Below are 22,683 nucleotides of genomic sequence, written 5' to 3' on the forward strand. Positions count from 1 at the left end.
AATGTTTGAATCCAGGACCCAGTTGAATTATCCAGGGATCTCTCCTCCTGAGAGGCAGAATTATGATAAAAGTTTCAGCTCTACTCTTTGGCCGAATCCTCCAGGGGAGACTTTGGGCAGAGAAATAGGGAGTTTTGGGACAGGCAGGGTCAGTGCTCTTGAATGTCCGTCTCTCTCTTTTCCAGATGAAGCTGAGTGTTTCTCTGTGTTTGAATCAGGAAAGCAACTGGATCATATTCCACCTTGTGAGACTCCTTTGAATTCTTCTAATTCTTCTTTAGAAACAGGAAGGGGATTGATTGATTCACCCCATGAATGATGGACCTCCTGCTTCTGCTTCTGCTGCTGCTTTTGTTCCATCCAGTCTCTGGGAAGCTGGGAATGAAATGCCCGCAGAGTTTGGAGCACCAGGATGGAAAACAACCACAGAGCTTTTACAGCCCAGGAGACCATCTCATTGGCATAATCATCAGTGGACTGGAAAAATTGCACACAAAGTTGCTTTTCAACGTGGCTCCTTCTGTTCAGTTTGTTTTCCGTGATTTGTAAGTAATTCAGGGTGATGGACTTGCACTCCCTCCATTCTAACACTCTCCTTCTTTTCTGTTTTTTTTATTTTTCATTTATTGCCTATATTGGGGATTGTGTCTAATGTCCTCAATGATTTTCCATAGCTTCTCTCTTTTGTCTGATTTTGTGAAAGAAACTCAAATAGAAAAATAGGCCTGAAAAAAAAGCTGAAAGGGTTGCAGATTATTTTCCTCTCTCAGTTCAATCCTTAATTTATCACTTGAATAATGAATTTTATTTAAAGTAGTGGTGGAACCAGTTGAAGTTGTCGTACCTCAGCCCATTTCCATATTTGTATAACTGATCATTGCTTTTGGATCAATGTTGGCTTAAGGTTCAGTAGGCTTTTGGAAGCTTATATATTTTTTAAAAGTATTTGTTGCTGCCCATTATAATAACATTTTTTTTTTACAATAGGGATGTTTATGGTTTTACAGATGCCTTAGTATTCATTCTCAACATCCAAATGGTCAACAAGAATTCCCAGCTCCTGCACAATCTCACACTGGGCTACAACATCCATGCCAACTATTGGAGCACTTTCCGCACTTCAGATGCCTTGCTGGACATTCTCTCTATTGGAGAAGCCAATGTCCCCAGCTACGGCTGTGGAAGGAAGGAGGACCTTCTGGCTCTTCTTGATGCAGCTACCAGGGAAATCTCCATCCAGGCATCAACATTAGGAGGCACCTACAAAATCCCACAGGTTTGTGTGGGTTTTTCTCCATCTGATAAAGTGAGGGGTGGGTGGTGGTGGGTGAGCAATAGATGCAGTCGTGTCTTCTCCATGGAATCCAAGAGCTGATTTTCTTCATATTATTTTACCCTTTATGTTCATGGTGAGATTAATCATAAAAGGCCTGAAATGCAAGCAATTCATTCCCTGGAAAAGACATTCTACCAACTATTTAACTGATCAAAAAATACCCCTGGTTGTTGGGGTCTCTATTGGCATCTTCATTTCCACATATAAATAATATCCAGTCGGATTGAAGTTGGCAATAGTAGCATTTTATCTATCTAAAAAGTGGAATAAAAAGGACTCTAGCACTTACAGGCCAAATAGATTAGCATATATTGTGTCTGAATTGTATGCCTGGATCCTCTTAGTAAAACTTGAGAAAAATGCATTCCTTGCAGAAGAAACAGAAGGTTTTAGGTAGTGAATAGCTATATAAATTTTATAAGAAAGATTGCATGCCAATAATCTAATATTGGTAACAAATTTGTCTTGAAATATCTAATCTATATCAGCAAAGTAAAACACGGTTCTTCTGGTTTTCTAGATGTCAAAATTAACCGACAAATATTATGTAGGAAATTGATTACCCTCAAAATGGAGCTCAGCCTGTTGGCCCTGATCCAAGCTCTTTCTCCAGGTCCTTGTTTAAGAGGGAGGTTTGGGCTCAATGGAGCCATGAGAAAAAGGATTGATACTTACCAAGGAGGAAGGGAAGGATGCATATTTGAACCCCTGTTATTCAGTCTAGATATTGACAATTTACTTCAACGAATGAAGGATCCAGAAACCAATGATAAATAAATGTTTCATTCTTTGACAAAAATGGCTGATTTAGTGGACCAGCAAAAGGCAGTGCACGTAGTATACAGTACTTGGATTTTAGAAATGCTTTGACAAAGTCAACCAGCATCTACTTCTTCGAAAGCTAAAAATATGTGGGATAGACAGCATCACCCCCAGATGGACTCAGCCTGTGGGCCTCAATGGAACTACGTCTGCATGGGGGGAAACAAGCAGTGAGGAACCCCACGGTTCCATTTTAGGCCCAGTGCTCTTCAACATCTTCATCAATAATTTGAATGAGGGATAGATGGGGAACTCATCAAATTTATAGATGACACTAAACTGGCAGGAATAGCCAACACCCCAGAAGAAAGGCTCAAGATCCAGGTGGATCTAGATAGATTTGAACACTGGGAGTATTTAACAAAATGAAATTCAATTTCACCTGGCTCAATAAGCAGTAACTGTGAGGGGGATCTTGGAATCTTAGTGGACAATCTCTCAAATGTGTGGCAGCAGCCAAAAAAAGCCATTGCAATCCTAGGCTGCATCAACAGAAGGAGAGAATCCAAATCACGTGAAGTATTGGTACCGCTTTATAATGTCATGGAAAAACCACCCTTGGAATAGTGCATGGATGGAGAACCTTTTCAGCACCAAGTGCTCTTGTCAGGGACGCAATCTGGAAGAGGAGTTGCCCAGTGTGCATGCGCACCAGGCAGCTCCTCTTCCGGTTTCTGGCATGCACGCGTGCAATGATCAGTTGGCTGGTGCGCATGCACTTGTGGAAACCGGAATACCACCTCTTCCAATTTCTGGCACTGCAATGCATGCAAATGCCAGCTGATCATTGTGTACACATGTGAACCAGAAACCCAGAAGAGCAACAGGCAAGGCTGTGCATGCCAGGCAACATGGCTTTGTGTTCCATTTAGCTCGAACTCAGAAGCTGAGGCAGTGGGCACCATTTCCCCTCCTGAGGCCTCCGTGCATCCTGGGCCCCCAGAAACCCTCAGCCAGCCAAATGCTTTTTTATTAATTTTGCAGTTTCAGTATGTGGGCCTTGCGAAGGTAAGGCATGAACTCAGCCGGCGGGTGGCCGGGGTGATTTGGGTGGGGAAGCCTCATGGTCCCATGTGGGCCAGATTAATGTCTTCAGTGGGATTTATCTGTCCTGCGGGCCATAGTTTGAGGACCCCTGGAATAGGGTCTCCTTCATGAGCAGAGAGTTGGACTAGAAGACCTCAAAGTTCCCTTCCAACCGTTTCATTTTGTTATAACTTCTGTTATAGGCACATATGTTTAGCATCCTAAATACCTATTGGAATATGCTGATTTACACTGTGATATTATCATACTTACACATTGGATTATATAACCTGTGAGGAAGATTTGGGTTCTTTTCTCATAATGATTATCTGATACTTAATAAATCAAGCTCAAAAGTTATGGCCTTTGGGAAATGACATCGTAGCCATAGATGGTCAGCCAATGGAGCAAGTAAGACCTTTCCTTACCTGGGGTAGTTTTCTCTGAGACTGAATCTTGGCTCCCTCATCCTCAAAGGAGCTCAGTTAGATCAAAGACAGGAGTGAAAGTGGTGCTTAAAAGAAAACCTCATAGCTCTCCAGCTTCCTCAGCCCCAATTATTGAAGTATGTGAGGCCAAGGTTTCCCCCATGTTCTTACATCAATCTGATGTTTGGGGCTTCAGAGAGAAACCACCAGCAGAACCAAGTGAATCCCAGCCGCTGAGGATTATCTTGGGGTGGACAAAAGGACTCCAGCTGCTGCCCCTCAGAGCTGATTTGGGAATTTTCACAATTTCTGCTTTGCCTAAAATCAGAAAATATGGGTATTGGCATTAAATTTAATCTATGGAAACTGACAGACTCAGAAAATTGTGGCTGTTAGAACAGAGAAAACTTCAATTAAAGACCAATCTTGTATTGTACAACTGACAAACTGTATTAGGAACTGACTTGTTACTTGTACACCTGGAGAAGAAGCTAAAAAGATTCCTCCACAAAGAATCTGGGCCATAGAAGCATTAAAATATGCAGCAACCCTCAAAATTATAGTAGGCCGTTTATTGGAATAGAATAATTCAGTTGGCATTTGCACATGTTAATCTAATTGAAATAAATTGTAGGGGTGAGATACAGTAATATGATTTACATTGTTTATAGTTTTTTAATTTGTTTATTATTTTCCGCTTTTATTATACAATCTTGCTAATATTCTGTCTTTAATATTTAAAACAATGTCTAATTAACAAATGATTCTAATGCTTTCCTGAGAACAAGATTTTATTTATTAAAATCTAATATTGTGGACTTGATCTGACCCCAAATATAACACAGCATTCTTCATTGTGGAAGGTTTTTGAGTGCAGCTCAGAATCTGATAAGTCCAGTGAAACTCTGAAGATGAGGCTACGGATTATCAGCTTTTATTTCTGCAGAAAGCAAAAGACTGGACAACCTTTTGGTCTCCCGCCTTAAAAGAGCAGGCAGAGAGAGAAAAACTTTTCCACATCTTACAGCTCACACAGCTTGCACAGAACGTCATTGCTATAGAAACATATATTGATATCATGTGAATTTCATGATTTTTCTCAGTGCTCTGAGAACAATGGACTTTAGAAGGGAAAAGAAATACATTTTCTGGCGTATAACTCAGAGCTTTGTTAGGGAATGCAGAACTTACATTTTAAGTTACAAACAAGGCTCCTTGGCAGAATCCACATTTTACTTTTCACAAGACGTTACTTTCCTAGGCTAAGGTTGGCAATTCGCCTATAACCAGGATGGCAAACCTATGGCACACGTGCAACAGGTGGCACGCGGAGCCATTTGTCAGGGCACGCAAAGTGTTGCCCTGTTACCTGGCAGGCACGCATGCCATTTTAGTGCAGCCTTTTTAAAAGCGATTTTTCGCCCTCCCTAGGCTCCAGAGGCTTTATAGGAGCCCGAGGAGGGCAAAAACAGACACCCCCCCCGAGTCCCTGAAGCCACCAGAATCCAAAAAAAGGGCCCTAAGGGCAAACTGGATGCTTGGGAACAGACTTCCGGTTCGCTCATAGGGCAGGTTTAAGCCCTCCGGAGCCTTCAGGGACATTCAGGGGGCTTCCCTGAAGCCTTGGGAGGAGTAAAAATGACCCTACGAGCAAACCGGAAGTCCCTGAAGGCTCTGGAGGACTAAAAATGACCCCACGAGCAAACTGGAAGTGACTTATGGTTTTCTCGTAGGGTCGTTTTTCGTCCACCGGAGCCGTCAGGGAAGCCTCCTGAGTGCTCCTGAAGGCTCCGAAGGGCTTAAACTGGCCCTATGAGCAAACCGAATGTCACTTCCATTTGCTCATAGGGTCGTTTTTAGTCCTCCTGAGGCTTCAGAGAAGCTCCTGAAGCCTCCAGAGGGCCTCCGGGGAGGTGGGGGAGGCTGTTTTCACCCTCCCCAGGCTCCTATAAAACCTCTGGCGCCTGGGGAGGGTGAAAAAAGCATGCAAAAAAGGAGGGTCATAGCTGTTATGCACACATGCACGTTGGCGGGGAGGTGTCACACATTGCATTATGGGTGCAGCATGGCCGCGCACGACCCCCCCCCCCCCTGTGCTCCCCCGCTTATGGCACATGAGCCAAAAAAGGTTTGCCATCGCTGGCCTAGATGTTTTATCCATGCAAGTTTGAGAGCAACACATGCAGCACTCAGGTCATCTGTTAGTCCAGGGGTGTCAAACTCAATTTCATTGAGGGCCCCATTGTGGTTGATTTTGGAGGCCATGGTGGGCGTGCTCTCACTGCTGCTGTGCTTACTCTCCTTGGTTGCCAATGGTGTGTGCAGGAGGGCAAAGTATGTGGGTCAGAGGGAGGCCCACTCTCTCTCCTTATAAGACCTAGCTTTGTAACCAAAGCATCCTCAATGATAGGATGGGAGACCACCAGGAGAGGTCAGGAGGAGGGGACAAGGGGTTGGTAAAAGGCAGCAGGGCTGCTGGAAATCAAGTGCTAAGGCAAGATTTACCTCACACCTTCACTCTCTCTCATTATAATCTCCTTCCTTCCCTTCTGTTAGCTGCCCTCTTCATTCTTCCTTCCCCTCTTTCCCTCTTTTTGCTTCCTTGCTCTCTTCCCCTCTTTCCTTATTTTTCTTGGTCTTTCTTGTCCTGACTGGGATGCTCCAATTCAAAAGGGGAAACATTCCTTGCCTTGTGATCAAATGGCAATTTGGCTAGTAGTTTGTGGCCACTGAAAAGACTGAGAACAAACCAGGCTCAGTTTATTCCACGCTTGCATTTCATGAGAGAAAGTGTGCTTCAGCCAGGGCACCCAAACTGCTGCCAATGGTGTGGGCGACAGCTGAGCAGGGAGGCAGGTTGTGTTTGTACTTTCATCCCCATTCAAGCAGGGCCCCTCATTTCCTCCCTGGCACAGTTGGGGCATGCAGGCTGGTGCCACCTAAGCACCATGATTGCCCCCTCCCCAGCCAGCCAGCCCAAGCGGCAGTGGGCTCCACAGGACAGTCTCTCATTTCTGCACTGGGGCAGAAAACTCTGGTGGGCTGGAAGTGAGTGTGGATTGCCTCCCCCCCCCCCCAGTGCTTCCTTGCTCAGTTGGAGGCTTCCTTCAGCCTTCAAACAGTTGCAGGGTTTTTTCTTTGCTCCCAGGTTGGTGCAAGAGGCTTTCCAGGGCCAAAATGGGGGAAAAAAACCCTGCACTTTCTGCACCCCATTTTGGCCCTGGAGAGCCTCCTGTACCAACCTCAAAGCAAAAAATAAAAAATAAAACCCTTGCAACTGTTTGAAGGCTGAAGGAATCCTCCAACTGAGCGAGAAAGCACTGGAGGCCCAGACCATTCATTCCAGCCCACCGGAGTTTCCTGCGCAATGTGAGCACACACACGCACACACACACACACACACACACACACGTCCCCCACCCTGCCCCCCCACAAAGGCCCCAAAACCAGCTGGCCGGCAGGAGGTGCGGCTGCATGTGGATGCTAGTGGAGCTGGGCTGGGGTGGCTGGTGTGCCGGGAGAGGAGGCTCTGCATGCCACAGGTTCCCCATCACGGCTCTAATCCTTTCCATTCCTTTTCCAGATCAATCATTTATTAGCTTCAGAGGCTCTGAGTGATAAAAGCAAATTCCCCTTTTTCCACCACATTCACCCCAAAGAAGGATTCCATTACTCAGCAATTGTCCAGCTGCTCCTCCACTTCAGATGGACCCTGATTGGCCTCTTTGCTTCAGACACAGAAAAGGGAGAGAATTTCATGAGGACTTTTCCTCCTGTGCTTGTCAGGAATGGAATTTGTGTGGTTATATCACAACTGTTCTCAAAGACTGGATATACAGCAGCCCTCAGGGATTCCCTCTCTAAGTGGAGACAAGTCAACGTCTTTGTTCACTTCATGGAATTTGAATATATTTGGGAGAGAATTCTTCCTTTCCATTTAACTTTTATGCGTCTGCCAGGACCCATTGAGGGGAAAGTCTGGATCCTCACAAGCTTTAACGGGTACAGAATAAACAAGCTCAGACTTCTCAAATACATCCATAGTATTTGGCACTTTGCTTATCTGCCAAAAGAAAGGCCAAAAGATTCTGCCTTTGAACCCTTTTTCTTTGTGGAAGCAAAGTTTCAAGATCATTATTTTCATTGTTCTCTTTCAAAGAACGTCTTTTCTGTCAAAGGCCGCAGAAGATGCACCCAGAAAGCCCCACTGGAGACCCAGAGGAAAAGGGGCAGATTAAGGGTCCAAAATGACTACAGCTATTACAGTCTCATGAAGACTCTGGCCCAGGCCCTGAATGCTGCATATTCCTCCAGATCGAGGAGGGGAAGGAAGGAGGGAGAAAAGATCTTGGGGTCTCCAAGGCTGAAGCCATGGCAGGTAAGGGGATCCCGATATGGATCCATTAATCTTAGATCCTTTGGAGGAGGAATCTAGTGGAGAAGGAGGGGAACCATCTCAACAGATTTGGCCAATTTAATTACTCAGGGAATTAATGGTTCCAAAGAGTAGATACCATGGCATTTTTATATTTAGCACTGCTAATTGGAAAATGCTGTATTCTTTTCAAAATAAATCCCCTTATTTGTGGGTTTGTGATTAGCCTGGTGGAATTCCCCCTTTCTTCCGTCCCCATTGCAGGTGGGTCTGTGTGCAGCTGGACAGGCAGCTGAGCCCCCCTATTCTCCTCCAATGAAAGGGAGCCTGGCGTGGATCTGGATGCTTTATTGGGAGAAGAGGGCAGGTGAAACTGAGGAGATGCAAAGAGTGGAAATCAAATAGAAAGACGAGATGGGCAGCATTAACTAACAGCCAGCAAAGAAGCAGCTGGAATCTCTCCAGAGATGCTCCGTGTGAGGGACGGAGGCCGTCCCCGGATGACCAGGGGTCTCGGTCACAACGACTGCTTCCGTCTTCTCCAAAGGCTGACAGAAAAGGGAGTCTGGCTTCAGACCTTAGAGTTAGGCTTTTCTGCCCCCGGCCACTAGGTGGGGCTAGAGCAACAACAGCACAAGAGTTACCGTATTTTTCAGAATATAAGATGCACCTTTTTCCCTCAAAAAAGAGGCTGAAAATCTGGGTGCATCTTATACATCCAATACAGCATTTTTTGCCTCCTGAAGCCCCGCCCCTTCACCAAAATGGCATACCCTTATGGAGGATTTCAGAGAGCTCCTGGGTGCTGGGGAGGGTAGTAATGAGCAAAAAATGGACCATTTTTGCCCCTCCAACAAGGAGCACTCTGCAAGCACCCCCAGGATATTCATGATTTTTTTTAAAAAAGTGGGGGCGTATTCACAAAAATGGTCTGTTTAGGGAAGGTTTGCAGAGTGTAAAAACTTTTTCCTCCTCTTGGAAAGCTCTTTAACTGGTTGATGAGAATTACATTGATCAAGTCCTGTGCCAGCAGAAACAAAGTCTTAGGTGCTGCAGATTGTCAGCGATTTCCTTGTCCAGCACATGGAAAACACACCTGGAAACATCTACCTACCTACCTACTCTCTCCGTCCCTCCTTACTGTATTTCTCTCTCTATTTCTTTTTATTTGTCTCTCTCTAACCCTCTACCTACCTACCCCCCCTCTCTCTATCCCTACCTACCTACTGTATTTCTCTATCTCTCTATCTCTCTCTATTTCTCTCTCTCTATCCTTTTATCTACCTCACTACCTAACTACTCTCTCTCCCTACCTATCTACGGTATTTTTCTCTATTTCTCTCCCTCTTCCTACCTACCTACTTGTTTTTTGTTTTTTTTTAAAAGCCTCTTCAAAACCTTGGTGTGTCTTATACTCCAGTGAATCTTATACTCCGAAAAATACAGTACATGTTGTGGCATGACAACCTTTATAAATTTGGAGGAAACCCTGAGACCATCTAGCCCAAACCCTCTTCTGTGCAGGAATCCCAGTTCAAGCTTCTCTGACTGATGGCTGCTCAGTCTTTGCTCTCAGACGATCCATGAAGTGGATGCTTTAGTGGCTCAGCTCTAAAACAGCGCATCCTTTTATCCTATTTTTTCTCTCATTTAGTTAAAATCTCCTCTCTTGTAACTGAATTCACTTTTTCCATGTCTGACACTCTGGAATAAGAGTGAGCAGATCTTACACTCGTGTGTAACAGGAGTCAGTTATTGGAAGAGGGTTGTATCCAGTGGTGGGATTCAAATCTTTTTACTACTGGTTCTGTGGGCATGGCTTGGTGGTCTTGTGACTGGGTGGGCGTGGCTTGGTGGTCTTGTGACTGGGTGGGTGTGGCTTGGTGGTCATGTGACTGGGTGGGCATGGCTTGGTGGTCTTGTGACTGGGTGGGTGTGGCTTGGTTGTCATGTGATTGGGTGGGTGTGGCTTGGTGGTCATGTGATTGGGTGGGTGTGGCTTGGTGGTCATGTGATTGGGTGGGTGTGGCTTGGTGGTCATGTGATTGGGTGGGTGTGGCTTGGTGGGCATGTGATTGGGTGGGTGTGGCTTGGTGGTCATGTGATTGGGTGGGTGTAGCCAACTTGACATCACTCACATCAAGAGGTACCTTGCCTGGCCTCTCCTTGCGTCAACAAGATACAATTTCCCTGTCTATTTATTTACTACTAATGAACATCCAAAATACACAATTTAATCCTATGTATATATGCCATATGTGTACATACATATTACAAGGTATAGTGTGTGTATAGGCACACAAAAAGATACATTACTTTACACACTGTATGTGTATGTACACACACACACACACACACATACACACAGAGCTCTTCTAAAACTATACACATTCAACCTCACTTATTGCGTTTGGAAAAACACACCCAGAGTTCACTTTCTGCCACACATTTAACTATCACTTCTGCACACTAGAACATTACACAGGCCTTCAGATGTTCTTCCCTAGCCTGCACATGACTGTCAGTGCCAGGAGATGTCATGGATTGAGTAAAATGTGGCAAAGCTCACTTAACAACGCTCTTGCTTAGCAACCAAAATGTTGGGCTCGATTGTCATAAGTCAAGGACTGTCACGGCCTTCCTCTGCATGGCAGCCTTGTCCTAGTAAACTCCTTCCCTTTTCTGGCAATTTTCCTCTCTGTCAGAGGCACCAAAATAATCCAGAGGATATAAGGTCTCCAGCTGGAGCAGGGGGTTGGACTAGATGGCTTCCAAGGTCCCTTCTGACCCTACTAGAACAGGGGTTGGACTAGAAAATGACCTCCAAGATCCCTTCCAGCCCTTTCAAACATTGTTGTGCTGTTTGAAAGAGTCTTCTGAAGCCACGGTTTGTGTCCTTCCTTCCTCTCGTTTTCTCTCTTTCCCTCCCTCCCTCCATTTATCTATTGACCCATCCCTCGAACTATATCTCATTCACTTCCTCCTCCCTTCCTCTCTTTCTTTCTTTCTTTCTTTCTTTCTCTTCCTTCCATAACTCCCTCTTTCTTTCCTTTCCTTTCCTTTTCTTTCTTTTTCCAATTCTTTCCTCTTTCTCTCTCTTTCTACCCCTTCCTTTCCTCCTTCCAAAGCTAGGAGATCCACCTGAAACAAAAACTCCTTTGGATGAAACCACCCATTTTACACACACACACATAGACACAGACACAGACACAGACACACACACACACATTCTCCGCACATTTTACACACACGCACACACTTCCAACCAGCTCTGCCCCTCGCCTCATTGTTTGATTTTTAGTGGTGGGCCGGTGTCCAAAGTCCTTTCCAAGCGCCCAGCAGCCTCGCTCGCATCCCAGGAAAGCCCGGCTGATTAACTTACTGGGACGCGCTTCGATCGATGCAACAATAGTCCCCATGTGATAGCAGAGAGTTCCAATAGTTCATGTATTTCCCAGAATGAATGGCATCTATACAGTTAAGACCCCCATATCGGACTTCCTGGGAGGAGCCTGCTGGTGGTGGCAGCAAAAAAATCAGCTGCCTCCGAATTCCTGGCTACGTACCTGTTTAGAGGATCTTCCATCTGACGTCTTATCAGGTTTTCTTATCCTTCAGGCAAGAAGGAAAGAAGAAATTGTTTTGCTGGCAAATGCTCTTCGATTTTTGCAGCTTTGTGCTTGCAGGGAAAGGGGGGCTAGCCCAAGGCAGAACGGCTGTCCGTGCTGGCAACTTCAAACTGCCTTGTGCAGGACAAAGTAGGTCTCCCCCACTCAGTTCAAAGTTTTGTTTGATTTAATCTTATCACGAGCTAATCCATTTCCGTGGACAATAATTGTTTATCAACATTTTAGCTTCTTTTCTTTTTCTCCTCCGAAAAATTATTTACTTAGAGGCTTTTAAAATGGCGCCGAGCAGGCTGGTTTCTCCAGTAATAATGAACACTTTTTGTTAACCCTCACAAGAATTCACAAGAATTCAAAACAAAAGAGATTGCTTATCATATGTTTTGGTTTCACAATAGGCCAGCAGAAGCTTTTTAATTAGCTTCATTTCTACAAGAATTTTACTCCTTCATTAACTTTGCTTATCTGGAAGTTAAATGGTGATGAATCTGCTGAACGGTCTTGTTACAATGTTTACTCACTGAAAGTTTTGCCAAGCCTTAAACTTCAAAATAAAAGCCTCTTTACTTAAAGCTGCATATTCAGGCAATAGAGTTTTATTAACTGCAGGCAGATAAATTTTGAAATGGCTTCAAAATCAAATATTAACTTGAAGTTGTAAATTTTTTTCTTATTACTATTCAAAATACCAGCTTCAATTTTGTAAAAGGCTTTCTTATCCAGCTGCGTTACAAGATGGCGATTTTATAGCTTCTGCGTTTGATATATGACACACTCAATCAGCTCTATTCTCCTGAAAACTTCTTCTTATTAACTGTTAAAAGTCTATAAATAGTATCGCATTTAAAACCGAGGGGAGCAGAGACTTTGTTTGTTTGTGCGTTTTTTATAATGGCTCCCAAATCGAAGCAGTCTAAGCGTTTCCTTAATAATACATCTCAAGAAATTGTTACAAAATCGCTGCCCTTGCCTCCCACGCCCTCTACTGGAGATCTCTTAACGCAAGAATTTCTTTTTGAAACCCTTAAAGAGTTCAGACAGGAAATTAAACAACTTTTATCGGACTTATATGATAAACTGGACGCCAAGATTGCTCAAACAAGGGAAGATACGATCAGAGTTATGACTGTCATTACAGATTATGTTTCTGAAATGGAGGATAAATTGGAACTTTTGGAAAAAACTAATTCTAATTTGACATCTAAAATTCAAACGTTACAACAGGAAGTTGAAAATGCTCAAAAACAACTTGTTATGATAAATTACAATAAGACTGCGTTTGCAATAAGAGTCAGAGGATTGCGTGAAAAGGAACAGGAGAACTTGAAACAGACCTTTTTTGAGGCTTTCAGACGTTCGGTGGGAAGTCCGGGATTTAACTTTGATTGGCAGATTCAAAAAATTTATCGCCAGAACTCGTGTGTAGCAAAACAACGACAGCTTCCGAGGGACATAATTATATATTTCACCACAAGAGAATCCAGAAATGCGATAATACAGAAGTTCTACAATAACAGGCTGCGAATCGATGGACAGGACTTGATTGTTTTTTAAAGAAATACCATCTCAAATATTAAGAGCAAGGAGAGACTACACTTTCTTAACTGAAAAACTCAGAGATTCTCAGATACAATATAAATGAGAAGTGCCATCTGGTATCACAGTCACATTTGAGAACCAAAAATATCGTCTCAATTCAGTTTGCGAAGCCCGAGATTTTTACTACAAAACTCTGAAGGCGGGACTTCCTGATTCACCCGGACTTGGAGAAAGACAAGGAGAAGGAGAAGATAAGCAGCGGGACACGTGGCTACAAGGCGGAGGGTGTTGCTTTCCCCTTCCGGAAGGGCAGAAGAGTAAAGAATAAAGATCCAGCTATGCCTTTAAAATACTTCTTAAATTTTTAATTTGAATAAAATTTCAGGACTCCTGTCTGGTATAAAATGACAAAGCTGTATACCGATGAAGAGATACTGAGACTGAAAGAAGCGGTGCTGAATTTGGACATATATTGTATGGGACTTATATAAGACTTGTTTGAATCTTAATTTAAACTGCGCATGATCTATTCTTGGGGGCGAGGAGAGCGGAGATCGTAGTTTTCTTGGATTGTGGTTTGGGATGAATGGAGTCGGATGGCGTGGGGTAGATGGAAGGGTAGTGAAAGTTCAATTAGATTACCTTGATCCAGAATGTAAGCTGATTTTTGTATAAATTGTTATTTGAATACAAGGTTAAGAAAGATTATCTGGAGAGTCTACACGAGGGTGGAGTGAATATGAGAGGAGCAATGGATGAGGATAAAATATATATGCGGACACGGGTAAAGGCAGGATGGGAGGTATAGAATTTATATGCGGAAGCAGGTAAAGATATTGTTTAAGATTTTAAAAATAATGAGAAGCTGAGGTTAATATTAGAGAGTATATTGACTTCTCTTTCTTGGGGGGGGGGTTCCCCCCCTTTTTTTTCTTTTTATTATTCTTTTCTTTTTTGTTCTTTATTTTTTTATTATTATTATTATTTTGTAACTTCTAATCTATTTGGTTTCAATATACTCCAGACTTTGCTTGATAAAGAACGATGCCGGGAATGGGACCTGGGAAGTCGGAAGGGGGTCAGGTAGGGGGGTTCAGGGGGTGGGTGGGGGGGGAGGGTGGAAATATAGACTCAATTTTCAGAACAATGAATGCACTTGGATACTGTTGCTTTTTTTTCCTTTTTTTCTTTTCTTCGTTCTTTTCTTTTTATTTTTCTTTTGTTTTAGTACAAAACAAATAGACCAATGAATACTAGAAATACACCGAAGCGAGGTGTAGAGGGAAAGAAGAGGGGGGAATTAAGAGGGAGTGAGAAGGGAATGTAAGGAGGGTGAGATGGTGGGAAGGGGAGAAAGGAATGGCTGAGGGGGAGGGGAAGTAGAAGAGGGGATTGTTGGAAGGGGGAAATGAAAGTTGGAGGGGTAGAAGGAAGGGTGTATGTAGGATAGAAGTGTTATGAGTTGTTTATTGTTTTTTTTTTTAACTGCACAGTATTTAAGTGATTGTATAAAGGAAAATGAAAATGTAATAAAAGAATCTTTGATAAAGACCCCCATATCTGGGTGGGAATCTTCTCTCTCTGGAGCAGGCAGAGAAGGGGGACTTGCAGGGATAAGAGTGTGCCTGTGTGTGTGCGTTGCGTGTGTGTGTGATAGAGAACGAGAGCAAGAGAGAGGGGGGTGAGAAAAAAGAAAAAGAGAGTGAGAGTGAGGAATCAGAACCTTTTCAACCTTGTGGGACTACTCTCCCCGTTTCCTCTGGATTTCCCTCCCTCTTCCTCAAGTTCTTCTTTCCTCCCATCCATTCCCTCCCCCACTCCTGAGAGGGAGGCTGCGCTGCTTTGCCTGGGAGTTTTCTGGGCTCTGGAAGGGGCAGCAGGAGGGGGGTGTTGGGTTCCCAGAACTTCTTTGGGTGTCATTCTGAACTCCGCATTGGGGGGCGTGTGCGCGGGGTGTCCACTGAGGGGCTTTTAGCCGGAGGCTCCTTTGGCCAGGGGGGAAATTGGAGTGGCTCGGGGGATCCAGGAGGGACAATTGAAATCTGTTGGCTGAGGTGGTCAATCCCCCCTCCCCCCCAGTTGGAACGAACTGTCCCAATTCTGCAGCAAGAGGAGCTTCTGCAATGGGGAGGGGGAGGGGGTAGCCCCAACTTCCAAAGGACTTTTAGCCATAATTGCCATCAGAGCAGATGTTGGGGAGGGGGTCAAGGAGGAAAGGGGTCCCCTGACTCTTCCTCAGACCCCCAGGAAGGAAGGAAGGAAGGGAAGGGTGGGAAGGGAGGGGGGGAGGAAAGGCAATGGGAAAGAAGGAAAGGATGATAAATGGAGGGAATGGGAAGGGAAGGAAAAAGGAAAAGAGAAAGGAAAGAGGGAAAAGGTGAAGAATGGCCGCTGCTGGAGTGGTCGGGAGCAGCCTGAGGTGGACATTCGGGAGCAGACCAAGACGAGCAGGAGGCCACGGCAAAGGCAGGCAAACAGGCTGGGCTGCATGGATGCCTGCAAGGGGACCTGGTCCTTGAGTTGGGGTCTCCTCAAACCAGAACGTTCACTTCCTGAGATTCTTATGGCTGCATTTGCCTTCTTTCCATGAACATCTCCCGGTAAAATAAAACTATTACAATGACAAAACAAAAGTAGACAACACATTTTTTTAAAAAAATCTGCATTAAAAACAGACAAAAACATCCATATTTCCCCCCCTGTTGAATACAATACAACTATAATAGTTTCTCCCCCTTGCAAAACAGGCCCATCATTATAAATTACACATCAATTTGCAACTACTTGACTTGTCATCTATCTGCTGTATATAAAAAACGTAGTTAACAGGCAATCCAACAATAAAGTTAAATTTCAAAACTTCAAACTTCTGTGTTATCTGCTGTTGTATTTAACTCACAGAATATTTATAAGGGCTTCTTCTCTACTACAGACCGCCACATTCATTACCTCTGATCAATCCAGAATCTGCCCAGCGTTAAACAGCTTTGGTTGATTCTTAATAAGACATTTACTTAAAATTTTAATTAGGATCTTTCTCAACAACTGCTTCCCATTCCCCAAAGTCATGGGACTTCCTGAAAATGGAAACATGATGAATCTTAAACTCTTTGTTTTCCAGTTAAATATGGCAAGTCCATTCCCCAATCTCCCTCAACCTTCTTGAAAGAATCCGTTTCATCAGTCATCCCTTCTGTCCACTTTGAGTCTTCAGGGTCCATGGCCTCTCCAGCCATCTCCAAGCAGCCTGCCTTCAAACCAGACTCCTCCTTCAGGGATGCCAGCAGCAAATTAAATTCCAGTCCATCCAATCCATCCGATTCAACAATTGCTGCTTGCTTATGATTATTGCCTTTAAGTTGATTTAAAACCATTGTTATTTTAACAAACTTTTTAAATGAAATTTAAAATAAAGTTTCAAATAAAGCTTCTAAGTTGAAAGACTTTATATTCTTTAAATCACATCAAATTAGCTTACTCTAAGATCGTATTATTTACCGTATTGATGACCAATGGCAAATTATAATCCATCACCTTCAGGTTTCATAGGAAAGATTAAAAATTGTTAAAAATTATTTGAGTAACATTTGGAAGACAGTTTTTATCCATTTAGTTATCATACCACCCCTCAAGTTTCCACAAAATTCACAAAATTCTTTGTGAGTCCTTTATTGAAACCCAGTTCTATCACCAGAGTTCCCATAATCTATTTAGAAAGTGTAATGATATGTGAAAATGACTTTTGGGATGAGGAGAAGAGAGGCTGCCTAGGGAGGGATCAGATAAGAGGGGAGAATCCTGCAGCTGCATAATGGGAGAGAAAGAAATTCAGAAAGGATCCTCCCTAACTTTTCAGGCTGAGAAAAGTGTTGGTGGGAGATTTGTTCTTAAAGATTTTAAATTTTTTGTTAAAGTCACATTACAATAAAGCAGAATTAGCACATCTGGAGATGTTTTCCATCAGGATTACAAGGGGGAAGATTAGCCTGAAAGATTTCTTCTTGATCAACCCATCCTTTCAGGGAATCAACCTGTCGTTTTCAAAGAGTTTATGGATCATCTTTTTTTTCTCTGTTCATTTTATTTGTCATCTGCTCTAGAATGTTCCCTATAATTGCCCAACTGTGTGGATTATATTTTCTTTATATTTTGTCAGGATGTGATTGACAAATTTTTCTCAAACTTTTTCATTCACTTATTAAGATATTGGCAGTATTTCTACCCTATTTAACCATATTTGGAGATTGGATGATTGTAGAAGAAAGATTCAATGTGGGATAAGAAACAAAGTTTTCTGTTTTTCAAATTCCTGGATGTTCCCATTCTAGTTTCATCCCTTTCTGGAGAAGAATGAATTTTGGAATATTTCCCACTTTAAACTGTACTTGGACCAAAATGGAGAGATAAAAGCAGATATTGGCATTCACGGCTTCTTGGTTCTCCCCAACGAAAATCCCAGGAAACAGATTCTGGCGTATTTTAAAAGACAGAGACTTTCTATCAAAGAAGATGCTCTTTCACAGCTAAAGTTGCTCAATAAGGTGGGAGAAATTTTGGTGTCTTTTCTCTGTTTCCCAAAGCCTGAGGTCCCATTTCAAGTGGGCAAAGCGTATATATAGTCTCCAGGGTGGTTGGGCTCCCATGCCAGTTGGTGTCTAATGGAAGTTCTTCAACAGATGGGACCTAAGTGGAAGGGCTTTGCCATGTTTTATGGAAACCTTTCAAGATCTTTCTGGTCAGAGGTTTCTTTCTTCACCAGTTTTATTCTATATTAAAAAATCTAATGGAATAAAAGTGTCCTAAATCTTTTACATATGTCATCATACTTAATTTTTTTTCAATTCAATCCGTTAATAAAGTTTAAAGCAGAAAAGTACTTTATTGTAATATTAAATACCAAAATCAAAAGGGAGGAAGTAAATAAAGAATCTTCCAGTTGTTCTCCCTCCTGCATCTGTTTAAAAGTAGTCAGAGATTTCATATTTACCTCAGTGAAGACCAGAGGCTACTTGTCTCCCTCCATTTCTCCCTCCATTTCCCATGGAGGGAGAATCCTAACTTATTTTCTTTGCCATTCCTCATTTTTCTGCTCAGTCCCTGCCTCAGTCCAACTGTGTGGAAAATTGTCATCCTGGATTTGTCAAGAGGGCTCGAGAAGGAGAGCCAGTTTGCTGCTATGACTGCGTTCCTTGTCCGGAGGGGACCTTCTCCACTCAGGAAGGTGGGTCACACTGAGGAAAATGGGAGGCTTTGGGGAACTGGATCCATCCAGAACATTTTCATGAAAGTGCAAGTTAAAAGACAGATTGAAGTTCAGCAGGGGTTTTTTTTTTTTTTAACCTACACAATTTATTATTAAAAAGGAAGTAAATCAAAAAAAACTTTGAAGCCATAGAGCTAAAGCTCTGTGGCTAGGGTCTACTCGTAATTCACAGCCTTTTTCTTTTTTGGCTGTGGACGGAGATTAGATCCAGCGTAAGCGGAGCCCTTATCTCCAGCCAGTTCTTCTCAGCTGCTTTTTTTGTAGCCCTAGACAGGCGACCCCCCCCCCCCAGGACAAAGCAAAGTTGTTTGAAGCTAGGATTAATACGGGCGGGTCCCACCCCTGTGAGATTTATGCTTTTATTACTATCTTAAACACCAGCCTCATTTGTCCTAGAGGCTTCTTTGTTTAAACGGACTTCAAAATGGCGATTTCTCTCCGTTGGTGACTGATAGGGGATGTACTTAGCTGGCTTTACCTTCCTGCAGACCGCTCCTTAACAAAATAATTTTTTTGGGGAAACAGAGGGGAGCGAGAGCGCTGTTTATTTGTTTATTTATAATGGCACCCAGATCAAAATCGAAGCGTCTCTCTACGAATGTGCTTAAAGAATCTACGAATGAATTTAAAGAATCTACTATGAAATTGCTGCCCTTGTCTCCTACGCCCTCTACTGGAGAATTCTTAACACAGGAATTTTTCTTTCAAATGCTTAATGACTTTAAACAAGAAATTAAAGAATTTGTATTGGAGCTATATGGTAATTTAAAGTCTAAGATTGCCCAAATGAAGGCGAATACGTTTGTAGCCGTGTCTGCCCTGACAGATTATACCGCTGAAATGGAGAATAAATTGGAAAGCTTGGAGGAGGCTAATTCTAATTTGACTACTAATATCCAAACATTACAACAAAAAATTAGAGATACTCAAGAACAGCTCGTTATGATAAACTTTAACAAGAAGGCATTTGCAATAAGAGTCAGAGGATTCCGCGAAAAGGAGCGAGAGAATCTGAAACAGACCTTTGTTGAAGCCTTCAGCCATGTGATGGGAAGCCCGGGACTTAATTTTGATTGGCAGATTCGGAAAATCTATCGCCAGAATTCGTTGGTAGCGGAACAGTGACAGCTCCCGAGGGACATAATTATATATTTCTCCACAAAAGAATCCAGAAACGCGATCATGCAGAAGTTTTACAATAACAGGTTGCGAATTGATGGCCAGGATTTGATTGTCTTCAAAGAAATACCACCCCAGATGTTAAAAGCAAGAAGAGACTATACTTTCTTAACTAAAGAGCTAAGAAATCATCAGATTCAATATAAATGGGAGGCCCCAGCCGGCATTACGGTCACATTTGAGAATCAAAGACTTCGTCTCAATTCTGTTTCGGAGGCTCGAGATTTCTATTACAAGACTTGGAAGGCGGGACTTCCTGATTCACTTGGAAAAGAGGAAAGACAAGCCGAAGGAGAAGGCAAGCAGCAGACCACATGGCTGCAAGATGGAGGGGGTAGCTCTCCCTCTCTCGGAGAAGCAGAAAAGCCGAGATCGAGGATTTAGACATTCTAAAATATTCGTCAAAGTTGTGGATTGAATGGGGGTTTGCGACCTGTCTCCGGTAGAAAAAGCGGAATCGGATATTGGTGGGGTGATGCTGAATGTATATTTGTAAAATGCATGCAGAATGATTTACGCTGTTTAAATCCTGTTAGAAGGGAAAGTTTGATGAGATTATTTTAAAATAGAAGGTAAACTGATTCTTGTTGAAAGTATTATTTGAATATGTGGAATGATCCATGCTGCTTAATTTTTATTAGAAGGGAAAGCTTGGTGAGATTATTTTGAGCTAGATTGTAAACTAATGTCTGCATAAATTTGATAGTGGTAAATATCAGAGAAGCAAGGGATGAGGGTAAAATGCATGCGGAATGATTTACGTTGTTTAAATCCTATTAGAAGGGAAAGCTGGATGGGATCATTTTAAGATAGAATGCAAACTGATTTTTGTGTAAAGTAATATTTGATCCACGCTGCTTAAATTTTACTAGAAGGGAAAGTTTGGTGAGATTATTTTGAGCTAGATTGTAAACTGATGTCTGCACAAATTTGTATAAATTTTGACTCTTGTGTGAATTACTGTTTGAAAATAAGGTTAAGAAAGATTATTTGGAGGGACTATGGGAAATAGTGGTAAATATTAGAGAAGCAAGGGACGAGGGTAAAATGCATGCGGAATGATTTACGCTGTTTAAATCCTATTAGAAGGGAAAGTTTGATGAGATTATTTTAAGATAGAATGCAAACTGATTCTTCTGTAAAGTAATATTTGAATATGTGGAATGATCCACGCTGCTTAAATTTTACTAGAGGGGAAAGTTTGGTGAGATTATTTTGAGCTAGATTGTATACTGATGTCTACACAAATTTGTATAAATGTTTATCTGAATATAAGGTTAGGAAGATGAACTGGAGAGTCTACAGGAGGTTGGGGTAAATAACAAAGAAGCAAGAGACGAGAATAAAATACATATAGAATGATTTACACTATTTAAACATAAATAAAGATGGGGGGCTGAGCTTAATACAAAGAGTTCTTTTTTTCTTTTTTTTCTTTTCCTTTATATAATTTGTATTTTCTTTCTATATATTTTTTTAATATATTACTTTTATTTTTAATCCATACGATCATAAGATACTTTAGACAGAGGGCAGTGCCAGGTGTGGGCCCTGGGAAGTCGGGAGGATTAGGGATGGGGATTTATGGGGGGCGGGTGGGTGGGTGTTAATATAGTCTCAATAAGAAAAAGAATGCACTTGTATACGGTTGTTCTTTTTTTTTCTTTATTTTTTTTTCCTTGGTTTATTTTATTTTTTATCATATTATATTAATAAACAACAGTTGAATAAAGGAATACACCAAGGGGAGAGGTAGAGGGAAAGAAGAGGGAGGAGTAAGGAAGGAGTAAGGGGAATGTAAGGAGGGCGTGCTGGGAGTAAGGGGAGAAGGAAGGTTTGAGGGGAAAGGGAAGTAGGAGGGGAGTGTTAGAGGGAGGAAAGGAAAGTTGGAGGGGGAAGATGGGGTGTATGGAGGATGGAAGTGTCAGGTGGGGTTGTGAATGATGAGTTGTGTTTTCTTTTTTATTTTGTTTTATTTCTTTTCTTATAGCAAATATCCAGTATATAAGTGACTGTAAAATGGAATGTGAAAATGAATAAAATATATTTGAAAAAAAAAACACTTTGAAGGAGGGGCTGGGAAGAGTTGGGAGGAGGAGGTGGAAGACTGAGCAAGCTTTACTACTATTTAAGGAAATACCTCTTCTGCTTTTTAGTTTGGACTTGTGCTGCTAAATTCACCTTTCTAGGAACATCCGAGTTCTTTGAAACTTGATGAATTGTTTTAGGTCCACCTTCTGAAAGACCTTGCAATTCACTGTACATTGAATCTTCCTCTTGAGGATTACTGAGAAGGTGTCACTGGTCCATAATGTGGTGCTGTGGATAGTTATGGAGGGAACTCATTACGCAAATATTCTGCCAGTCATGTAGATCAATAAATCAGAGTAGAGCTGGAAGGGACCTTGGAGATTTTCTACCCCTGCTGAAGCAGGAGAATCTATACCATTTCAGACAAGTGACTGTCCAGTCTCTTCTTTAAAACATTCAGTGTTGAAGAACCGAAAACCTCTGGAGGCCAGCTGTTCCACTGGTTAGTTGTTCTTACTATTAGGAAGTTTCTCCTTAATTCAAGATTGTTTTTAAGTGTTACAAGATACTGTAGGAGTCCTCCAAGTCCAGTATATTAACTGCCATGTGGCTGAACTCAGGATGTTTGCCTAAAAAGATTATATGATTCATTACTAATTTCTAGTAATGTAGCTCCCTATGAAGATTCTACACATTACACAGGAAATAATTAACATCCTAGGACTTCCCTCAACTTCATATACCTAGCTACTTAAAAACAATACATCCTTCTTATACTATTTTTAATGAAAAATAAAAGGAACAAAATATTAAAGAAAATTGATTTTTGGTTTCTCAGATGCAGAAAAATGCACCAAGTGTCCAGATGACAAATATCCAAATGAGGCCAGAGTCCAATGTATCCCCAAAGTTATAGCCTTCCTGTCTTATGAAGAACATCTGGGCATCATCCTGGTCTCTTTTGCCCTGATCTTGTTCCTAACTACAGTCCTTGTTTTAATCATCTTCATTAAATATGGAGAAACTCCCATTATCAAAGCCAACAACCGGGACCTCTC

At 42.3% G+C, this 22,683-nt stretch overlaps 1 protein-coding gene across 1 annotated transcript; it reads left to right on the forward strand.

Annotated features, from left to right (window-relative positions):
- Nucleotides 1-318: 318 nt before the first annotated feature.
- On the forward strand, nucleotides 319-18,387 carry LOC148042480 (vomeronasal type-2 receptor 26-like). The gene is made up of 5 exons (XM_087702407.1): nucleotides 319-545; nucleotides 988-1,276; nucleotides 7,196-7,990; nucleotides 17,481-17,693; nucleotides 18,247-18,387. The coding sequence occupies exons 1-5, from the start codon at nucleotides 319-321 to the stop codon at nucleotides 18,385-18,387; spliced, it is 1,665 nt and encodes a 554-aa protein (XP_087558533.1).
- The last annotated feature ends 4,296 nt before the right edge of the window (nucleotides 18,388-22,683 follow it).

The sequence above is a fragment of the Thamnophis sirtalis genome, unplaced genomic scaffold, assembly GCF_051295495.1.
Source record: "Thamnophis sirtalis isolate CommonGarterSnake01/CBP01778 unplaced genomic scaffold, rThaSir2_p1.2 scaffold_15, whole genome shotgun sequence".
In the NCBI taxonomy this organism is placed as follows: domain Eukaryota; kingdom Metazoa; phylum Chordata; class Lepidosauria; order Squamata; family Natricidae; genus Thamnophis; species Thamnophis sirtalis.